The sequence below is a fragment of the Tursiops truncatus genome, chromosome 2 (genome assembly GCF_011762595.2).
Source record: "Tursiops truncatus isolate mTurTru1 chromosome 2, mTurTru1.mat.Y, whole genome shotgun sequence".
In the NCBI taxonomy this organism is placed as follows: Eukaryota; Metazoa; Chordata; class Mammalia; order Artiodactyla; family Delphinidae; genus Tursiops; species Tursiops truncatus.
This window is the reverse complement of record NC_047035.1, coordinates 118,746,855-118,768,843: the sequence shown is the minus strand read 5'-3', so window position 1 is coordinate 118,768,843 and position 21,989 is coordinate 118,746,855. Positions and strand designations below refer to the sequence as shown.

At 39.7% G+C, this 21,989-nt stretch overlaps 1 protein-coding gene across 4 annotated transcripts in view; it reads left to right on the top strand.

Moving 5' to 3' along the window:
• HYKK (hydroxylysine kinase) overlaps positions 1–21,989 on the top strand; it is a 31,066-nt gene that overhangs the window by 6,554 nt on the left and 2,523 nt on the right. Inside the window, exons 4-5 of one of the 4 annotated variants that reach the window (XM_004319379.4) lie at positions 8,934–9,117; positions 16,514–19,333. In XM_004319379.4, the coding sequence (XP_004319427.1) occupies positions 8,934–9,117; positions 16,514–16,974 (645 nt within the window). In that variant the 3' untranslated portion in view covers positions 16,975–19,333. The other 3 variants (XM_073801305.1, XM_073801304.1, XM_073801306.1) reach the window with 3 other exon arrangements.

The following is a 21,989-nucleotide window of genomic DNA, read 5'->3' as shown; positions in this document are numbered from 1 at the left end:
TACTAGCAAGATTACCTACATCTTTAGAAATCCATGGTATTCTTTATGCTGCTCACTGAAAACAGTCTGCATTCACAAATTAAAACCTGAAGTTTTCATCCAGATAAGACATAGCCAGACCTCTATATGAAGCAATAGCTGTGTTACAAATGGATTGAAATGACTTGTGTTAAGGATGTTGTGGTCCTATAGAAATGGTACCTTGTTGGACAAAGATTTTTCCAGACCTACCGAAACATCTTCATTTAATCAACAAATGTTCACTAAGTACCTCTTCTATGGCAGGCACTGCGGGAAAGGTAAAGATTCCCCTGTCCTAGAGGAGTGTGTTCCAGGGGGACAGATAGACACTTTCTTGAAAAAGTAAACAACAGTTTGTATGAGTAAAACATTTCCAATTACTCACTAAATCCTAGCCAGTCTACCTCTCAAATGTCTCTACAATCCATCCTCTTCTTTCCACTCCTGCCTCGACTATCCCGCCCTGCATTCAGGTGTTTTTCTCCTTCAATGTATTCTTTATACCAGTTCAGAGTTACTTTTTAAAATTACAGATCTGACTATGTCAGTTCTATAGTTAAAACCTTTCGGTGGCCTCTCACTGACTTCAAAGTAAAGGCCGAGGTCCTCAGCGTTTCTTTCAGACAAGGCACTGTGTGGCCTCATCCCTGCCTCTCCCCTGCTTAGTCTCATTGTCCATGTCTCCGCTTTCATGCTTCTCTTACCACCAGAATAGAACTTCCCGTCATTCCCTGAATGTGCCTTTCTGTTTCATGCATCTGTGCCTTTGCATATGCCGTCTTCTCAACCAGTAATACATTTTCCCCTGCTCTGAAAAATTCCTACTTATCCTTCAACACACAGCTCAGGCACCACCTCCTCTGTGAAATCTTCCCTGGACCCTTCTTTCTCTTCCCAGGCTGTACGAAGAGGATCACTTCCTTCTCTTTGCTTCATCGGAACTTGTACATCTTGTCAACCCATATGATTCCGTGGGTTGACTGGCCTCTCTGCTCTTCTTGGTGTTAATTGGGGTCACTCATGCAGCTATATTCAGCTGGGAGTTCAGCTGCGGTGCTTCAGATCCTCTCCATGTGTCCTCTTCTCTTCACCTGGTGTCTCATCCTCCAGGATGGCCTTGAGCATTCTTACAACACAGCTGCTGTCTTCCAAGAGAGAGTGCCAAGAGGACAAGCCCCAGTGTACAAATGCTTATCAAGCCTCTGCTTGAATCATGCTAGCTCATATTCCATTGGCCAAAGCATGTGACGTGTCTAATCCCAAAGTCAAGCGGGAGAAGCTGCACAAGAGCATGCACACCAGGAGGCATGGTTCATAGGGAGCCATCAGGGTAACGGTCTATCATGTATGGTATTGTAATTTTGTTGCTTGTGCTTCCTGTTACATATGCTACATAAGAAGAAATGACCTTCTTAAGAAATTGGTCTACATCTTAATTACTCGTCTTTTATCCTTCATGTCTAGCAGTGTCAAACACATAGTACGTATTCAAGGAGGGCTTCATAAAAAAAAATTTTAACTAAAAAAAAAAAAACTTTTGAGCTAGTTCTTAAAAGTTTCAAATCCATCAGTCAGTCAGAGAAAAGGAGGAAGGGTGCTCAGTGAAAGGAAAGAGCATGAAAAAATCATGGCAGTACAATGACTATGTTCTAGAACCTCTGAATAATTCACTGTGGCTGGAGTATAGGGGTTAAACCTGAGAGAGACAGGGGATAAAGTTGGAAACATAGGGTGGAGTCAGATTATAAAATATGTTACCATATATGACACTAAGGAGTTTGGACTTTGTCTTATTTGCTTGCTCAGTAGGGAGACTTGGAGGGTTTTTAAACAGGAAAAAAAATTCTAATTTATAGCCCTCTGAGGGCCAATATGATAGGTAGATTGGCAGAAAGCCAGAATGGAGGCAGGGAATGCATCTAGGAAGCTAATGCAGTAATCAGGAAAAAGCTGATTGAGGGCTTGAACCAAGAAAAGGTTCAAGATATATTTAAGAGACAGAGCCAACCAGGGCTTCCCTGGTGGCGCAGTGTTTGAGAGTCCGCCTGCCGATGCAGGGGACACGGGTTCGTGCCCTGGTCTGGGAGGATCCCACATGCCTCAGAGCGGCTGGGCCTGTGAGCCATGGCCGCTGAGCCTGCACTCCGCAACGGAAGAGGCCACGACAGTGCGAGAGGCCCGCGTACCACAAAAAAAAAAAAAAAAAGAGAGAAAGAGCCAACCAAATTTGGTGACTGATTTAATGTTAAGTGTGTGAGAGAGGAAAGGACTGAGCAGGACATGGACTGTAACCTGAGTTTGCTGGGACACAGCTCCATTCTAAAGTAGGCAGGGTTCTCTCTGGTAGCAATCAAGTGGTTGCCTCCACAGCCTAGAACAAAGGACCAGAGGGAGGGGAAAATGTCAGAGATGGGGTCTAGAAAGTGTTGAGATCTGTGGAAGCTAAGGCTTCCTGCCGTACAGGAAAGCAGATCAGCCTCTACGCATTTCACATGTGCTCCATTAGTACCCGGTGGGATCAGCCTGCCTGCTCCCACTCCCTGATTCTGTCCACAGTTTTTTTTTCTATCTGGTTGGTGCTTTAGAAAAAAGAGTAAGGTAGAAACTTAAGGAGAGTTAAGTGAGAGATGAGACAGGGCTGAGAACACTTTAACAATAAGCTTTAGGAGATTTTTTTAATTCTCTCTACCTTCAGAGACTTGATATTTATAGTCTTCTGCGAACAAGGGAAAAATTCTTTGGTATTTTATAGTAGAAGTGTATTTCTTGTAGGCAGCATGCACGTGAGTCCTGCTTTTTTATCCAATATGATAATCTGTGACCTCCAGTTGGGATGTTTAGACCATTTACATTTAATATGATTTTTTATATGGTTAGGTTTAAGCCTATCATCTTGATATTTGTTTTCTATTTGTCACATCTATTCTTTATTCTCGAATTTGCTTTTTTTTCTGCCTTCTTTTAGTTCATGTATTTTTTTATTTCATTTAATCTCCTTTGTTGGCTTATAGCTATAACTCTGTTTATTTTAGTCATTACTTTAGGGTTTATAGACTACATCTTTAACATCACAGTCTATCTTCAAGTTATATCATTTCATGTATGGTATATGCACCTGACATAGTATACTTCTGTTTCTTCCTTCCTGTCCTTATTCTATTGTTGTCATACCTTTTACTTATACATTGTTATTATTTTTGTTTAAACTTTCAATTATCTTCTAAAGAGATTTAATTAGGAAAAAATGATATATTTGACTATATGGTTACCTTTTCCTGTGCTCTTCATACTTTTTGTAGATCCATATTATTTCCTTCTACCTAAAGGACTTCCTTTAATATTTCTTGCAGTGTGGGGCTGCTGGTAATGAATTTTTTCAGCTTTCTTATGTCTTTGTTTCACCTTCATTTTTTTTTTTTTTTTTTTTTTTTTGCGGTACTTTGGCCTCTCACTGTTGTGGCCTCTCCAGTTGCTGAGCAAAGGCTCCAGACACGCAGGCTCAGCGGCCATGGCTCACGGGCCCAGCCGCTCCGCGGCATGTGGGATCTTCCTGGACTGGGGCACGAACCCGTGTCCCCTGCATTGGCAGGCGGACTCTCAACCACTGCACCACCAGGGAAGCCCTCACCTTCATTTTTGAAAGATATTTTCATTGGACATAAACGTCTAGGTTGACTGTCTTTTCCAACATGCTTTAAACACATTGCACTACTTTCTTCTCTTGCATTGTTTCTGATAAGAAATCTGCTGTCAGATGGTTCCTCTAAACGTAATATGTCCTCTGTGTGTGTGTGTGTGTGTGTGTGTGTGTGTCCTTAAGATTTTCTCTATCTCTACTTTTGAGCACTTTGATCATGATGTGTCTTGGTATAGTTTTGGTCATGTTTCTTGTGCTTGGTGTTCATTGAGCTTCCTTGAGTGGATGCAGTTGAAGCAGTTTGGTGCTTTTGTGTCTTGCTTTCAATACTTGCTGGGTGGGACCAGGGCTGGGTTTAGTCTAGGGACAATTATTTCCCGCTATTAATGCAAGACCCTTCTGAGTTCTCTACCCAATGTCCCATGAACTATGAGTATGATTGGTGGGAACAGGTGCTATTCCTGACCCTGTGTATCCAAGTACTGTTCCCTCTAATCCTTTCAGGTGGTTCTTTCCCCAGCGTTGAGTAGCTTCCTCATAGTCATACACTGATCTGCCAGATTCTCAAAGGGAACATTCTCCAGGTCTCTAGAGTGCTCTCTCTCTCTGTAGCAACCTGTTTTCTGGTCATCTATTCTGAAAACTCTAGCAGCTTTGGTCTTCCTAGAGACTCTGCCTCCTCAACTCAGAGAGTTCCCTGGGCTCTGCCTGGGTCTCCCCTCCCTGCACTTCCACCTCTATCAAGGCCAAAATCCGAAACAAACTCACCTCATTTGTTCTCCATCTCTCAGGGATCCCTGTCCTTCATTGCCTGATGTCTAGTAACTTTAAAACTATTGTTTTATATATTTTGTCCAGTGTTGTAACTATTTCAACCAGGAGGATAAACCCTGTTACTCCCTCTTGGCCAGAAACTGAAATATATATTACACTCGAAATATTTAGTATTTATTTACCTTTTTATCCCCAAATAGAAATAACTCTTTTTTGATTAAAAGCCCTTTCAGTGACTCATTAAAGAAAGTCAGATTAACATACAAAAAAAATTAAAGTTAATAGTAATCCCATCACCCCAAAATGAGTCACTAAACTATACATTCTGTGAGTCCGAGACCACACTATCCCATAGTTAGTGCTCAGTAAATGTTTGCCAATTGAAAGACTTTTCTCTATGTTGACAATAATTACCATTTCACCTTGCACTCTATTTGTTTATTCAATAGATATTTACTGAGGGTTTGGTTAGTAAATGTTTAAGCATTTCTGTCATAATAGTTTTCAGTTAATTTGGGGCAAATCCATTTGTGGACATCCATTAAAAACATCAATTTGTGAACATTAATATAATTTGGATTGAAGTAGCCTCTCCTAATTAAGTGTACAGTTAGGAAATTTTCTTCATATATTACTTTTATTTAGAAAGACCTTTGAATGGATTGGAAGGCTCAGGAAAGTCTCTCTACCATCCTCAGAATCAAATCTACAAAATGAGCTGTTGAGATGAGTGTCTGTTACAGAGGACTTCTTTATTACTGATCTTTCCTTCTACACTACCTGTGGCCTTTATTAATATGCCCGTTGCCATTGAGGTTTCAACTTTTGCTGCTAAATTCTGAAATGGAAAATACAGTTCTCAGGGGGAGATAGCACCACATTATTGCTGACAGTGAGTTCTGCTGTGTAGTTAACCACCTGCCACTCTGCTGTGCAACTTAAGTTGTCTCGCAGGGGACAGGGGAGTCCTAGAGGAAACCAAGAGAAGCATTTCCCACTAGGTATTATAATGCATTTTGTCATGCTTTATTCCCATTGTTCATCCCCTCACCTAACCTCCCCCCATGGCTTTGCAGGTGGTAAGTTTTTAATTTCTGTATAAGCACTAGGAACCACGGAGTCTGCACAAGATACCACACCGGTGCAGAATTTTAATCCCAGGGGTGTGGCAGAGGCTGTGACTGCCCTGCTGGGGATGTGGCTGGGCCATTGAAGCTTCCAGTGGCTGGGCAGGCCTGGGGGGCCCAGAGTACAAGGAGCCCAGAGTACAACGCAGTTCTGGTTGTTGCCATAACTGAGCGTTCACAAGTGAAGGGACCAACTGATCTGTACTGGAATTTGGTTGCTGCTTGGTTCACAAATGGGCTGGAGGTCAATCTTAGGAGATTCATTTAAGTATAAGAAAGAAGAAAATATAGGGTGGGCTTATGAGTGTGGTCAGAGCTTCGTAGCAGAGGAAACAAGGTGCTTGAGAAATGGGAATTGGTGTGAGAGGTAGAGGGAGGAAGCTGAAAAGGGGTAGGTTTAGATAGGCTAATAAAGGGTAGTGATTAAACTGTCAGAAACTCAGGTTGGTGTGCTGAGGAGCCAAAGGATGGAAAGGCCAGAGAAGTCAGGCACATAAGCTGCAAGGTTCACATTCAACAAACATTTATTGAGAACCTATTATGTATGAAATCTTTATTTCAGGTCTTAGTTTATCAACAGATGACTATGAGGTTGGTATTTTTTAAATTTTATTTTATTGAAGTATAGTTGATTTACAATGTGTTAATTTCTGCTGTACAACAAAGTGATTCAGTTATACTTGTGTATATATATTCTTTTTCATATTCTTTTCCATTATGTTTTATTACAGGATATTGAATATAGTTCCCTGTGCTATACAGTGGGAACTTGCTGTTTATCCGTCCTATATTTAATAGTTTGTGTCTGCTAATCCCAAACTCTCAGTCCTTACCTCCCCCACCTCCCCTTCACCTTGGCAACCACAAGTCTTCCCTCTCTATCTGTGAGTCTGTTAATGTTTTGTAGATAAGTTCACTTCTGTCATATTTTAGATTCCACATGTAAGTAATATTGTATGCTATTTGTCTTTCTCTTTCTGACTTACTTCACTTAGTATGATAATATCTAGGTCCATTCATGTTGCTGCAAATGGCATTATTTCATTCTTTTTATGGCTGAGTAATATTCCATTGTATACATGTATCACATCTTCTTTATCCATTCATCTGTTGATGGACATTTAGGTTGCTTCCTAGGTTGGCTTTAGGTTGCATTTAGGTTGGCTATTGTAAATAGTGCTGCTATGAACACAGGAGTGCATGTACCTTTTCAAATTAGAGTTTTCTCTGGGTATATGACCCGGAGTGGGATTGCTGGATCATATGGCAACTCTTTAGTTTTTTGAGGAGCCTCCATGCTGTTTTCCATAGTGGCTACACCAATTTACATTCCCTGTGAGGTTGGTATTGATACCTGATCTCACTGTTAAGGAAACTAAGATCTGAGATATTAAGTGATAAAACCAGTTGAAACCCAGATCTGTCTGATTCCAAGTCCAGATCCCAAGTATTCTTCCCACTACTCCATACCAGAGTGGGATGCACGGGGTAACAGTGCTACCATTTTAGAAACTGACTCGGAGCCTTCCCTGAATGGACGGTTGCTCTATTGCAAACCAAACAAGAGTGTTATATTTTGCCTTCTTTAAAAATAAAAGTAATATATGCACATGGTAAAAGTATCAGTACTGAAGCAGTACTGAAAGGTGTAAAATGAACCTTTTTTCTCTCTACCATCATTTTCATTATTAGTTCCTTTCCAGTCCTACTCCCCAGAAGTCACAACTCCTAACAGTGTTTTTCAGTGCTTACGGTGTAGAGTATTTTTGTGATCCACAGTGACATTTAACACAGCAGATGGTCAGGAGATTCAAAACCATGTCATGTGAGGAACAACTGAAGGAACTAGAAAGGTTTACTCTACAGAAGAGACTGTGGGGCAGAAGTGCTGTCTTCAGATATCAAGAGGACAGTCATGTGGGGGAGAACTAATCCTGTTCCCGTGGCCCCAGAGGTCACAGTTGGAACCCATTGCATAGACACTATGGGAGAGGCAGCTTTTAGCTCTGCAAAAGAGAGAACACAGAGCCATCTCAATGAGGGTAAAAAGTACCTCCTGCAGGAAATATTCAAACAGAGGCTACATGACCACTTAGCAAGGACATGATAATAGTAACAGGAGCATCAAGGGGAGGTTTTCAAACTCCAGGTCATGAGAGTGGGTGTTAAAATCAATTTAGAGGAACATTTTTAAAGAAATAGAATAAAGTGAAAAATCTCAGAATACAGCACATGTAAGGTTGTAAGTACTGTTACAGAAACTTTTTTCCCCTAGGTGTGTGTTACCTGTATACCAGGTTGCAATGTAAAACGTATTTCTTACTGCAAGTCATGGTCAAAAAAATTTGAAAGCTACTCCACTGGGTGGACACCAAGACCCCTTCAGGCACTCACTGTGTGAAAGGGGTCTGGACTGGAGTCTGCAGACCCGGGTCCCCCCTCAGCCCCATAGTGGCAACTCATCATCCTTCTCTGAACTTTTCTTCATTTGTGCAATGATGGTCAAAGCCATTTAGAACTTTAGATAGAGTGGTCAACATCTAAAGGCCTTTCCAATTCTAGAATTGTCTATGCTAAGAACATTCATTTATTCAATAGATATTGCTTGAGCAGTGCCTTCTATGTGCCAGGCACTGTTCTAGATGTGGGGATACAGAAGTGAACAAAGCAGGCCCAAAACAAGCTCCTGACCCTCATGGAGCTTACGTTCTAGCAAGGATACCAAGGTAAGTAAGGGAATCATGGTGACTGTTAGACAGCATTTTGTACCAAGTGCTTACAAAGAAAAAATAAGCAGAGAGGAGGGATATGAAATATTGGAGAGAGGGTTGAAATTTTAGATGGAGTGGTCAAGGAACCCTCCCCCAGAAGGTGATTTCTGAGTAAAGACCTGGTGGAAACGAGGGCATTAGCCATACGGATTCCTGGGGTCCCCAGGAGGAAGAAACAGCAAACGTAAAAGGGTGGGAACGTGCCTGGCATGTTCCTTGAACAGCAGGGAGGCCAGTGTCAGTGTGATTAGAAGAGAGTGAAAAAAAGTTGTTGAAGATGAAGTCGGAGAGGGAGCAGGGGGCCCAGCACAGAGTTCTTTAGAGCTGCCTCCATTCCTTTGGTAGGCTGCAGATGGTGACACCTATCTTTGCCCAGTTGTGAGGGTCGGGGAAGATGGGAATGTGTTCTCAAAACTATGAGATCCTCTAGAAATAGGATGTTATTACCACTTTGTGGATGAAGGTAAATGGAGCAAGTCAGTGACCATGAGAGAATGCCAGCTCTTTCCCTAAGGCACACCCAGCCCACCCTTTGGAGGGTGCGGACCTCTCCATAGTGGTTGTGCTGTTAAAAGTCTAAGAGTTTCTTTGCTTTTGATTTAGAAATTCCATCACCCAAAGTTAAGTAGTCTTCATCGGGAGAACTTCATCTGGAATCTGAAAAATGTTCCTCTTTTGGAGAAATACCTGTATGCCTTGGGCCAGAATCGGAATCGAGAGATTGTCGAACAGGTTGTTCAGCTGTTCAAGGATGAAGTAATGACCAAATTAAGTCAGTTTCGAGAATGTGAGTATCCCCCCATTCAAATCAGTATTTTTCTTGATTTTTAAATTGTCAAATTTCAAACCATCAGCAAAGTATGGAGGTACAACTTAGCTTTATCAAATCTTAAAACTTTGTCAGATTTGCTCCTGTTGCTTTTAAAGAATAATACTTTCACTTCCCTTAAAATTGCTACATTTGAAGGCCCCTCTAATCCCTTAAAATTGCTACATTTGAAGCCCCCTCTAAACTTTACATGATTCTACCTCTCCCCTCCCTACTAAATTTGCATATGTTTTAATATTACTACATATGTATATATTCATAAATTACCTACAGTAGTATTTTGCATGCTTTCAAACTTTAGATAAATGGCATCACACTGTATATTATCATTCTACAACTTGCTTTTTTATTCAACATTGTTTTTCAGATTGATCCATTTAATATGTGTAGTTCTAGTTCATTTAGTTGGTTAGCTTTAACTGCTGAATAATATTCCATAGTGTGTGTGTGTGTATGTGTGTGTGTGTTCCATAATTTATTTTAATGTAATTTTTTTGGGTCTATCCTCTTGTTAATGGAATTTTAGTTGGTTCCTTTTTCTTTTTCTGTATAAATGATGCTGCAATGAGCAATCTAGGGCATATCTCCTTATGCACATGCACAACAATTTCTTTAGGGTGTAACAAACCTTCTGACCCAAAATGAAGTACTGGTCAAAGGGCAAGGAACTGAGGGGGCATTTCTAGTAAAGCCGAGGATAGGCTTTGAACATCCTTTTTGTCCTCTGCTTTCTGTAATAGTCAGCTCAGGCTGCCATTAAAAAAACACAAATGACTGGGTGGCTTAAACAACAGAAATGTGTTTCTCATAGCTCTGGAGACTAGATGTCTGAGATCAGGGTGCCAGCATGGTCAGGTTCTAGTAAGGACTCTCTTCTCTCTGTGTCCTCCTCATATGGTGGAGAGAGAGCCAGCAAGCTCTCCAGTATCTCTTCTCATGAAGACACTAATCCCATCATAAAGGCCCCACACTCAGGATCTCCCCTAAACCTAATTACTTCCCAAAGGCCTCATCTCCAAATACCATTGCACTGAGGGTTAGGGCTTCAACATAGATTTGCAGGGAACTCGGGGTAGGGGGGTGAGTGGGCACAGTTCAGTCCAATGGCACTTACTTTGTGTAAACACAATGTGGTAAAAAAAAAAAAAAAGGAGTTGATTTTTTTTCCCCTCAAACCTGTTTCTCCCTCCCAGTCATCTTCATTCCGTTAAAATAGTATCCACCATTCGCTTAGTTAATCTGACCAAAAACCTACAAGTCATCAGCTTGACTTTGTTCTTTCTCCCACACTTCACATCCAGTCAAATTCTATCAGTTCTAACTTCAAAGAATACCCTACTTCTAACCCTGTTCCCCACATTTACTACCACCACTTGGTCCAAAATACCATCATTTCTCAAATGGATTATTGCTGTAGCCTCCTAACTGGTCTCCCTGTCCCGTCTCCCTGCAGTATATATTCACTTGTGTCTTACCTTTTTTTTTTCTTAATAGTACTTCTGTAAGATTATCCATGTTGTTGCATGTGGCTATAGCTTATTTTTAAATTTTATTACTGTAGAGTGTGTGATTCATAAATATACCACACGTTATCTATTCTACTTTTCAAAGATATTTGAGTTCTTTCCAGTTTGGGTCTGTTAAGAACAGTGCTCTGTGAATATTCTTGTGTCTCTTGCTATACATGTTCATGAGTTCTTTGAGTATATGACTTCATGAGCTCAGGGGTAGGATTGCTGAATCATAGTTCATGTCCATTTTCAACTTCAGAGATAATGCCAAACAAGGTGGCATTATTAATGCCAAGGTGGTTGTATGACTTTGTACCACTACTAGCAGAGAATAAAATTTATATTCCTCTACAACCTTGGTACTATCAGACTTTAATTTTTGCAAATCTGATGTGTGTGTAATGGTTGCTTATTGTGGTTTTAATATACATTTCCCAATTATTGGCCATTTGGATATATTCTTTTGTGAAGTGCCTATTCAAGTCTTTTGCCTGTTTTTCTATTGGGATTTTTTTCTCATTGATTTTAGAAGTTCAAAATATTCTCTGGATACAAGCCCCTGGTTGGTTATATGTGTTACAGATATTTTGTTCCATTCTGTGGCTTGTCTTTTCACTCTCTTCATGATATGCTTTGATGAATAATCCTTAATTTATTGGTTGAAAATATATCAATCTTTTACCTCATGGTTAGTGTTTTCTGAAAGAAATTTTCCCTACCTGTGGTCATGAGATATTACCCTATATTATCTTCCTAAAGTTTTAGTTTTTTGCCTTTCATAATAGGCCTATAATCCATCTGGAATTTATTTTTATATATGGTGTGAATTTTTCTTATGGCTGATAAATTTTCTCACCAACATTTATTGAAAAGCCATGTTTTTCCTTTTGTTTTCCAGTACTACCTCTGTTGTAAATCAAATATGTCTTTGGACTCTATTTTACTCTATTGGTCTATTTGTCAGTCTCTGCACCCATACCACACTGTGTATCAGCTAGGCTAGGTCATGCTGCAGTAACAAATAACCCCCAAATTCTTGTGGACTTGTGGACTCAAGCTGCAGGTCTATCATGGATTCACTAGGGCTCTGTGTTTTCTCACTTTGGGATTTAGACTGATGAAACTTTCATCAACTGGAATGTTGCTATGGGGAAAGAAAATGTAGTAAATTGTACGCTGGATCTTAAAGCTTCTGCCCTGAAGTGATGTCATTTCTGTTCATATGTAAGTGGCCAAAAAAAGCCGCACAGCCGCATACAACTTTTGGGGAAGCAGGGAATTGCAACCCAGCATGTTCCTAGAAGGAAGATAACTGGAATATTTTTGAGCATACCTAAAGATTACCATAGTATCTTAATTTCTTTAACTTTTTAAGTCTTCATATCTGGTAGAACATGTCCTCCCACCTTCTTGTTCTTCTATAAGAGGGTCTTGAGTATTTTTGGTCCTTTACATTTCCATATCAATTTTGGAATCAGCGTGTCATGTTTAAAGACAAATTTTGTTGAGATTTTGGCTAGATTTTGGCTAGAATTGAATCTGTATACACATTTGGAGAAAATGGGTATATATATTTATATTATAAGGTTGAGTAAGATAATCCATGAACATTGGTCTACCTCTCCATTGATATAGATCAATAAAAGATATATATGATGAAATTTTTGATTGTCCTTTTACTGTTGACTTCTACTGTAATTGCATTATGGTCAGAGAACGTATTTTGTATCAGTGCTTTCGAGTAGAATTTTCTTCAATGATGGAAATGTTCTGTATTTGTGATGTCTAACACACTAGCTTTTGTGTGGCTACTGAGCACTTGAATGACTGGTGCAACTAAGGAATTGGATTTTTTTTTTTTTTTTTTTGTGGTACGCGGGCCTCTCACTATTGTGGCCTCTCCCGTTGCGGAGCACAGGCTCCGGACGCGCAGGCTCAGCGGCCATGGCTCACGAGCCCAGCCGCTCCGCGGCACGTGGGATCTTCCCGGACCGAGGCACGAACCCGCATCCCCTGCATCGGCAGACGGACTCTCAACCACCTTGCCACCAGGGAAGCCCCTGGATTTTTTATTTTATTTAATCTTAATGAATTTAAATGGTAACTTGTGGCAAGTGGCTACTATGTGGGACAGAGCAGCTCTATATGATTTTAGTACTCTGAAATTTGTTAAGATTTACTTTATAATGAAGCATTTGGTAATGTTTAAAAAATGGTCCCTGTGTGCTAAAAAGAATGTATTTAGTAGGTGCTGGGTACAGAGTTATACATATGTCCAGTAGGTCAAATTTGTTAATCATGTTGTTTAAGTTTTCTATACTATTGAGTTATCTTTTTGTCTGCTTGTTCTAATAATTATTAAGAAAAGTATATATAAAATCTCCCAGTCTGATTGTGGATTGTCTATTTTTATTTGTATTTCTGTCAAATTTTGCTTTATATATTTCAAGGCAACATGCATATAAAATTTGAATTGTTGTCTTACTAGGAAATTGTATCTTTTATCAACATAAGGTATCCTTCTTTATCTCTGCCATTGTTTTCTGCCTTAATGTCTACTCCATCTGACATTATATAGCTATCCCGTCATATTTTTGTTCTCTTGATTTTTTCTCTTTTCCATTTTTTCTTTTCCTTTTTGCCCTTCTTTTGAGTGAATTGTTTTTGTGCTTATTATTTTTGTCTTTTTTTTTCTCTCTCTCCCACACTTTGAAAATTATATACTCTCTATTCTTTGAATGATTACCTTAGGAATTCTAACATTTGACTTTAACTTATCAAAGTCTGATATTATTCAAGACAATACAAGGACCTTAAAATACTTTCATTCCATTTATCTCTTTCCTGACCCATATGCTGCTGTTTTAGTAAACTTTAATTCTATATTTTTACCACAAAAGACATTATTATTTTTGTTTTAGAGTCTAGTTTATTTAGATTTACTTATATATTCCCTTTTTATCTTCCAGCACCCCAAACCTTCTGTCTGGAGTTATTTTATTCCTGCCTGAAATACAACCTTCTGAATTTCCTTTAATGCAGTTATCTAATGGTGAACTCTCTCTGATTTTGTCTGAAAATGTTTTTTATTTTGTCTTCAGCCCTGAGGAGATTTTCACAGCCTATAGAACTTTAGATTTCATGGGTTTAGAATTTTAGAATTCCACTGTCTTCTAGCTTCCATTGCTGCTAAGAGGCCAGCTGTCAGTCTGTTGCTTTTGTCTTTTTCTCCTTTGGGATGCTTTTCAGATGTTTTCTTAAAATATTTTTTTTTCTTGATCTACTCAGGTTTCTCAAATCTGTGTGTGTACATGGTTTTTCACCATTTATGGAGAATTCTTGCCTCTGCACCTTTCTCTCTTTCTTCTCCTTTTGAGACTCCAATTAAGCTCATGTTAGACCTTCTCACTGAATCCTCTGTGTATATTACCTTCTCACGCGTGCACACGCACGCGTGTGTGTGTGTGTGTTAATCTTTTTCTCTGCCCGTGCTGCATTTTCAACAATTTTCTAGTTTATCGATTCTCTCTTTAGCTATGTCTAATCTCTTAAACCCAACCATTGTGTTTTTAACTTTTTCATTGTATTTTTCAGTGTTAGAAGTTCTTCTTGATTATTTTTCTAGAGTAACTGCCTTGTGGCCAGAGAACATACTCTATATCAGCACACAGGGAAATAAGGTATCATGAGCAAGAACAAGAAACTGACTATAGACACTGAACCAAAGACTTCAGTAACTCGAATGATCAGGCACAGAATATAGTCACACAGCAGCCTGGTTTGGCATTTGGTTTTAAGGCTATATTTTTGTCCTTCTGCCTCCTTGGACCTGCAGTAGTCTAAACAGTGGGTTGTAGCAGATTTTGTCATCCTTTTAAGAGTTGGGAAACCCTCATCACTGCCTTCAGCTTCATGTGGTGAGTCTGTTTCCCAACCAGCAGGTAGCATTTTAAGTTCCTTCTCCCAAAGGGGGAAAGCACACTGCTGATCTGGAACACAATAGACAAGCCTGTGGCTTTATTCCTGCTCACTGCACTGCTTGTGCTTGGCATTTCTATTCTGTTTTTAGTGTATAAATCTATCTTGGTTTTGAGGCTGGCTGTATATTTATTGTTTTCTCTTTTTACTTTTATCATTGCTATGTATATTGGGGTTATCAAAGAATGAATTCACTCTGCCAACTGGATCAGAACTCTTTCTTTTCTTTCGTTAATTCTCAAATTCAACAACTTTTGTCATTTTATTCCAAGCATTGAGTAGCTGTAGCATTTCTTAATAGGCCATTGGACATGTGAAGAGAAGCAACAAAATGAGAGAGGTTCTTGCATATACAGATTGCATTAGTGAAGTAACATTTCATTGATTCTAAAATGCCATTTGACTGTACAAGATATCCAATTACTTTATGAACCTCTAGGAAGAAAAAATATTGCCAGTGAAACTATGACATGGCATCAATTGTATGATGAACCCCAAAATCAGAAGCATATAGTTTACAGTAATATTCATTGCTTTTACAGGGCACCAACTGTGCCATATCACTTAGCATGAATTACACAATACTAACTCATATAGAAGAAATCAACATTATATTTAGAAGCTAATATTGTGGACTTTATATCACGTACTTATTATAAAGTACATGACTAACTGCTTCAGTAGGCGTGGACATCCCCATCTCCTCCTAATCCTCACTCAGAGGTTTATTTATTTATTTAATAAATTTATTTATTTTTGGCTGCGTTGGGTATTCGTTGCTGCACACGGGCTTTCTCTAGTTGCAGCGAGCAGGGGCTACTCATCGTTGCAGTGCGTGGGCTTCTCATTGCGGTGGCTTCTCTTGTTGTGGAGCACGAGCTCTAGGCGTGCAGGCTTCAGTAGTTGTGGCTCGCGAGCTCTAGAGCACAGGCTCAGTAGTTGTGGCACACGGACTTAGTTGCTACATGGCATGTGGGATCTTCCTGGACCAGGGCTCGAACCTGTGTCCCCTGCATTGGCAGGCGGATTCTTAACCACTGCACCACCAGGGAAGTCCCCTCACTCAGTGGTTTAAATCAGTGCTTCTCAAACTATCCATGGTAAAAGTTTGGGGTTTTCTCCCAACCCACTGCAGCCTGATACATGGCCCTACTATTCAAGATTAGTTCACGGCTCACACCACATATGACTTACCATGCACATTTGACAACACCCAAACTGGCCTATACTGTTAATGAGATAAGGCCCCTGTCATACTCTTTGATGAAAAACCACTATGAAATTATCTAAACAGTCTCAATTTCTGTTTTTATTTGATGCAGACTAATAACAGTTTGTGGGCCAGCACTAGCCACAGGCCCCCCACTTTGAGTGGTACTGTCTTAAAATAACACCACCTATTCCAGTAATCAAAAGACTGGGGACATTCGGAATTATCTTGTCATCAGAAATTTCTTTTAGAAATCCTAGGTTAAAATAAAGGCACATCTGGTTCATTCTAGGACTTTTTGCTTCTTATAATAATATGAATACGCACACACACGTAGGGGTGTGTGTGTGTGTGTATACAGTTCTTTTCCCTTTACTTGGCTCATAGCCAAAATCAGGTGTTCACAATGACTACAGTCTCCATCTTCTGGCTTTGTATTGATCAGAAGCAAAAGCAAAAACAACCACCAAAATTAACTGCTTTTTATCCTTTTCAGAGGAAATTATTTTATTTCAAGAAAAAGAGGGATTAGCTCTTTATCTCTGACTGCTTATCAAATTATCTGAATGTCCATACCTGAGGAAGAGAAATGGAAAGAGAATGAACTAGGGTATTGAACAACTGTTTTTACTTGGCTTGATTTTTCTCCTTTCAGGTATCAATCATGGAGATCTTAATGACCATAACATTTTAATAGAGTCCAGCAAGTCAGCCTTTGGAGATGCTGTATATCAAGTGTCTGGGATTCTAGATTTTGATGACATGAGCTATGGCTACTATGTGTTTGAAGTGGCAATCACCATCATGTACATGATGATTGAAAGCAAGACTCCTATACAAGTAGGAGGTCATGTCCTTGCAGGGTTTGAAAGTGTAGTCCCACTGACACCTGTGGAGAGGGGTGCTTTGTTTCTACTTGTTTGCAGTCGTTTTTGTCAGTCACTTGTCTTAGCTGCATACTCTTGCCAGCTATACCCAGAGAACAAAGAGTATCTCATGATTACTGCAAAAACTGGGTGGAAGCACTTACAGCAAATGTTTGACATGGGCCAGAAAGCTGTAGAAGAAATCTGGTTTGAAACTGCCAAGTCCTATGAATCTGGGATCTCCATGTGACCAGATAAAAATGCACACTAACTTGGGTAATTAAAAACCAATAGGACCAAATCTAATTCCATAAAGGGTTTCCCTGCATAATTAAAGATGAATTGATGAAACATTGCAATGCACATGAAACCACTAAGGTCTTCTAGCAATTTCATGACCATTTTTTAAACCTAAGAAAGTACTACATGAACAAGCATGTCTTTCTATGGGTCTCACTTGCCTTGTGTATCAAACATGTAGAGTGATATTCTGAATCGGATAATCTCTCAAGGTCTGCTGCAGCCCTGAGATCAGTGATTTTTTTAAACTTTGAAAGGAATATATATGTATAGACATATTCACATATTTTAAATAAGTGGATGTAACACACAGACCTAGTTAACATATCACCAATTCTATGAAGGCTTCTCCCAACTCTTTGTTGTCCAGAATCCCATTGTACCCTGTCTTCTGTATGGCACATCACTTGGTATCATGGATGATGGCTGTGTAGTCATCTAGCCTAAGAGCTATTTGAGGTCAGAAACTATGTAAAACTTTTTTTGTCTTTCATCCCTTTTTACACCTGGTATAGTGCCTTTCCCATGGTCTTTAAAATATTTACAAAATTAATGTATACTAGAAGAAAGGCTGGAGAAAATAAGGCACACATAGTGCCTTAGGAGGAAACACAGATGATATTCATAAGAGAAAGCTTTAACTTGTTTGAGAGAGCAATTGAAACTGTAACTCCAGAGATAGATGCCAGAACTCACTGGAACTGCAAGTAAGCAAATAACACACCCAGGCAAGGCCACTAACTCCTGAAGTACCGAAATAGTTTTCATATCGATACTAAGAAAGACCCTAAGCAGATATTTTAAAATTCTCTACAATTTATGTTTCTTTTCATAGGAATATGTAATATTGAAGAACATAGCTCACATGTACTACTTGACTTTAATCATACCACTGTATTTCCTTCACTGATTTCTCTTCATGTCCCCCTTAGTATGATATAGTAAATAGCTGTTTACTTCTTGCCATTTTAACCCTCCATTCTCTAGAGATGACTCAAGTCTAGAACCCTGTCCATTCAAACACCTTCTCAGTAGTTATCTCTTTCCATATACATAAGAACACATTGATTCTATATCTCTCCATCTAATGACCTACCTATAGAGCTATCTATACTCCCCAAACTAGGTCTCTCTCTGAATTTTCTTGTATCACTCTTGTATCATTCTTATATTCACCTTTAACTTCTCTGTACCTTAATTTCCTTATCTGTAAAGGTGAAGTAGTACCTATCTTATAGTGCCTGTAGTACCTCATAGAGTTAGAGTTCTTAGAAATTAATGCAAAGTTCTTAGCACAGGGCTTGGCACATAGAAAAGACTTAATAAATACTTACTAAATGAATGAACCAGGTTACCCAAACTCAAAATATTGGAGAAGTTTTCTTTTTGCCTCTCTCATATTCAATCAGTGATCTGATTCTTAGGAATCAGAATTTTAGATCAGTAAATGATGATCAAATCCCTGTCCTTCCTGCCTTACTGTTTAACAATAAATAATAAAAACAAATATTTATTGAGTACTAAGTATTTAAAAGAAAACTCTCTCTACTCTCACAACACTTCTGACGCTAAACATGTGGAGTTTTCCTTCGCATTAAGCAATCCTGACACCAACTGTTTGGAGCTAGAGCAGACCCCCAGGTTAAGGGCTCAGTCCCACAAAACTGCCTCCACTTCAGATGCCAGCCTCAAGTCCTAGGTTGTACTTCTGACCAACTGGCTGTAAGTTGGGGGTTCCCATGACCCCCTCCTCAGCTTCTATAATTTGCTAGTACAGCCCAAAGAACTCGGGGAAATGCTTACTTATGTTTATTAGTTTATTTTAAGGGTATAATAATAAATGGACAGAGGAAGAAATACATAAGGTGAGATCCAGAAGGATCCTAAGCACAGAAGCTTTTGTCTCTGTGGAGTTGGGGGTGCACCATGCTCCTGGCATGTAGATCTGCTCACCAAGCCAGAAGCTCTTGAACCTCTTTGGTAGGGCTTTTATGTTGGCTTCGGTTGATCAGATCATTGACCACTGGTTGATCAAATCATCTCCCCTCCCCAGAAGGTGGGGGGTGAAGCTGAAAGTTCCAGCCCTCTAGTCACTTGGTTGGTTCCTCTAATAATCAGCCCCCATCCTCCAAGACTCACTTCATTAGCATAAATTCATGTGTAGCTGAAAGGGGCTTCTTATGAATAAAAAAGAAGCTCCTCTCTCCCCTACCACTCAGGAAATGACAAGAGTTTTAGAAGCTTTGTGCCAGAACCTGGGACAAAGACCAAACATATATTTCATATTATATCACAGGACTTTACATGCATTATCTCATTTAATCTCCACAAAAAAAACCGTGAGAAAAGTATTGTTATGATTTTTTAATAGATCTTTATTGGAGTATAATTGCTTCACAATACTGTTAGTTTCTGTTGTACACCAAAGTGAATCAACCATATGCATACATGTGTCCCCATATCCCCTCCCTCTTGAGCCTCCCTATCCCACCCCTCTAGGTCATCACAAAGCGCTGAGCTGATCTCCCTGTGCTATGCTGCTGCTTCCCACTAGCTAACTATTTTACATTCGGTAGTGCATATATGGGACTTAAGTAAACTTAAAAGCTTTTGCACAGCAAAGGAAACCATAAACAAGCCAAAAAGACAACCCTCAGAATGGGAGAAAATATTTGCGAGTGAAACAACAGACAAAGGATTAATCTCCAAAATATACAAACAGCTCACGGAGCTCAATATAAAAAAAAAAAAACAATCCAATTAAAAAATGGGCGGAAGGCCTAAATAGACATTTCACCAAGGAAGACGTACAGATGCCCAAGAGGCACATGAAAAGATGCTCAACATCACTAATTATTAGAGAAATGCAAATCAAAACTACAATGAGTTATCACCTCACGCCAGTCAGAATGACCATCATCAAAAAATCTAGAAACAATAAATGCTGGAAAGGGTGTGGTGAAAAGGGATCCCTCCTGCACTGTTGGTGGGAATGTAAATAGTACTGTTGTGATTAATCCCCATTTTCAGATGAGGAAATAGATGCTTTAAAAGTTGAAGCAATTTGCTCCAAGAGAGCCAGGGACCCATACCACTTTCTCCTCTCCTCCTTTCTCCCCTCCCCTCCTCTCCTCTCTATGGGCTCACATACACACCTGTGTTAGGAGGATCAAATGAGATCATTCACAGGAAAGCACTTATGCTTCTCAAATTTAAGGGGTTGTGATTTTTATCTGCCTTGACCATTCAGGAAACTGGGGACTAGAAAAATGAACTAAAACTTGCATTTCACTCCCAGACCAATGTTCATTTTCTTATACCATGAAACTCTACAGATTTCCTGCTTGCTTGCTCCTTCTGCTAACATGGATTCTCTTCCACTGAATTATCTTAATGCAAATATTGCTGACCAACTCTTCAGATATTTAAATACGGGCTGCCTTGCATTGCTATTTTACTATTTGGTGTTTGCCCTAGCTTATCTCCAATCAATCAGGTCAATGTAGTTTATAAACTCTTTGGTGGCATACATTGAATAATATTTATTTCATTATCTTCAGAACCTAGCTTGGTGCCAGGCCCCTAGCACAGCCTTAATAGAGAACCGTCTGATGAACTGTTAGAATGAACGCACGTCTACAAGTGCTGGTCTTTGGTTCTTTCCACGAATGAGGAGGAAAACCAGTTCTAGATTTGGGAATCAATACCATACCTCCAGCAAAGACTGTACTCTTGCAAGTATCTTTTTCTGTCTGGGCTTTTATCCCTCTAGACTGCAACAGAACTTTACTTTCTGGTGTTATTATCCTTAATCTCTCCACCTTACAGCCTTCATATTAGGGCCAGATAAAAACTCTCATTACAATATATTGCTGTGTGACAATTTAACCAAAAACTTAGTAGATTGAAAGCTCAATTTTTTATATCTTATGGATTCTTCAGGTCACGAATTCAGACAGGCCCTGGGACAGCTTGTCTCTGCTCCACAATGCCTGGGGCCTCAGTGGGGAAGACCTCAATGCTGGGGGAGATTCAATGATGGGGGACTAAGATCATCTAGAGGAATCCTCACTCACAAATCTGGCCAGTCATGCTGGAACCTCAGCCGGGCTGTTGGTGGAATATCTCTCCATTTGGTCTCTGCTTGTTAATGGCATGGTGCCAGGGTTCCAAGAAACACCTTCCCAAGAGAACAAGACAGAAATTTATTTTTTATGACCTGCATTTGGAAGTCATATGATGTTACTTCCGTTGCAGTCACAGGCCCACCCAGATTCAGGGGAAAGGGACACAAAACCTCTCAATGGGAAGCATCCATGCCACATTGTAGGAGGAACATGTGGGATGGGAGATCATGAGGCTTCATCATCCTAAAACATCACTTTAATCCTCTTTTCCCACTACCTACAGAGAAAAAATTCTGGCATTGAAGGCATTCTACAGTTTGGCCTAAAATGCCTTTCCTCTTTTCCTCCCTTTATTGACGTCTCTTCACTCTGACCAGACTGAGCTACTCTGTCACCCAAACTTGTTAAACTCATTTTTACTTCTGCTCTTTTATCTCAACTGATCCCTCTTCTTTTGACCTAATAAATTCTACCTCTCATTTAAAACTCTTAATGCTTAATTCGTCAGAATGAACTAAGGTGGCAGGAATCCTCAGAGAGATTACATAAGTTACACTGCCACCTAAGGATGCTTTCAGAACACCACCTGTCTGGCTGTGGCCCTTACCATTTTGCCTTGGCTCACCTCCCTATGTGCCTGGGAAGCAGAAATGAAAGGAGAGACCTCAAACCACAACTCGTTCCCAGGTTACCTCCTTTTCAAAGCCCAGATCCGTCAATAATAAGTTTTTGCCCATCATGAAGAGGACAAAGTCCCTACCCTGTGGACCTCTTCTTCGAGGAGACTATGAGCAAATGACTACACATTAATTCAGACCTAGTCAAGCGTCTAGCTCGG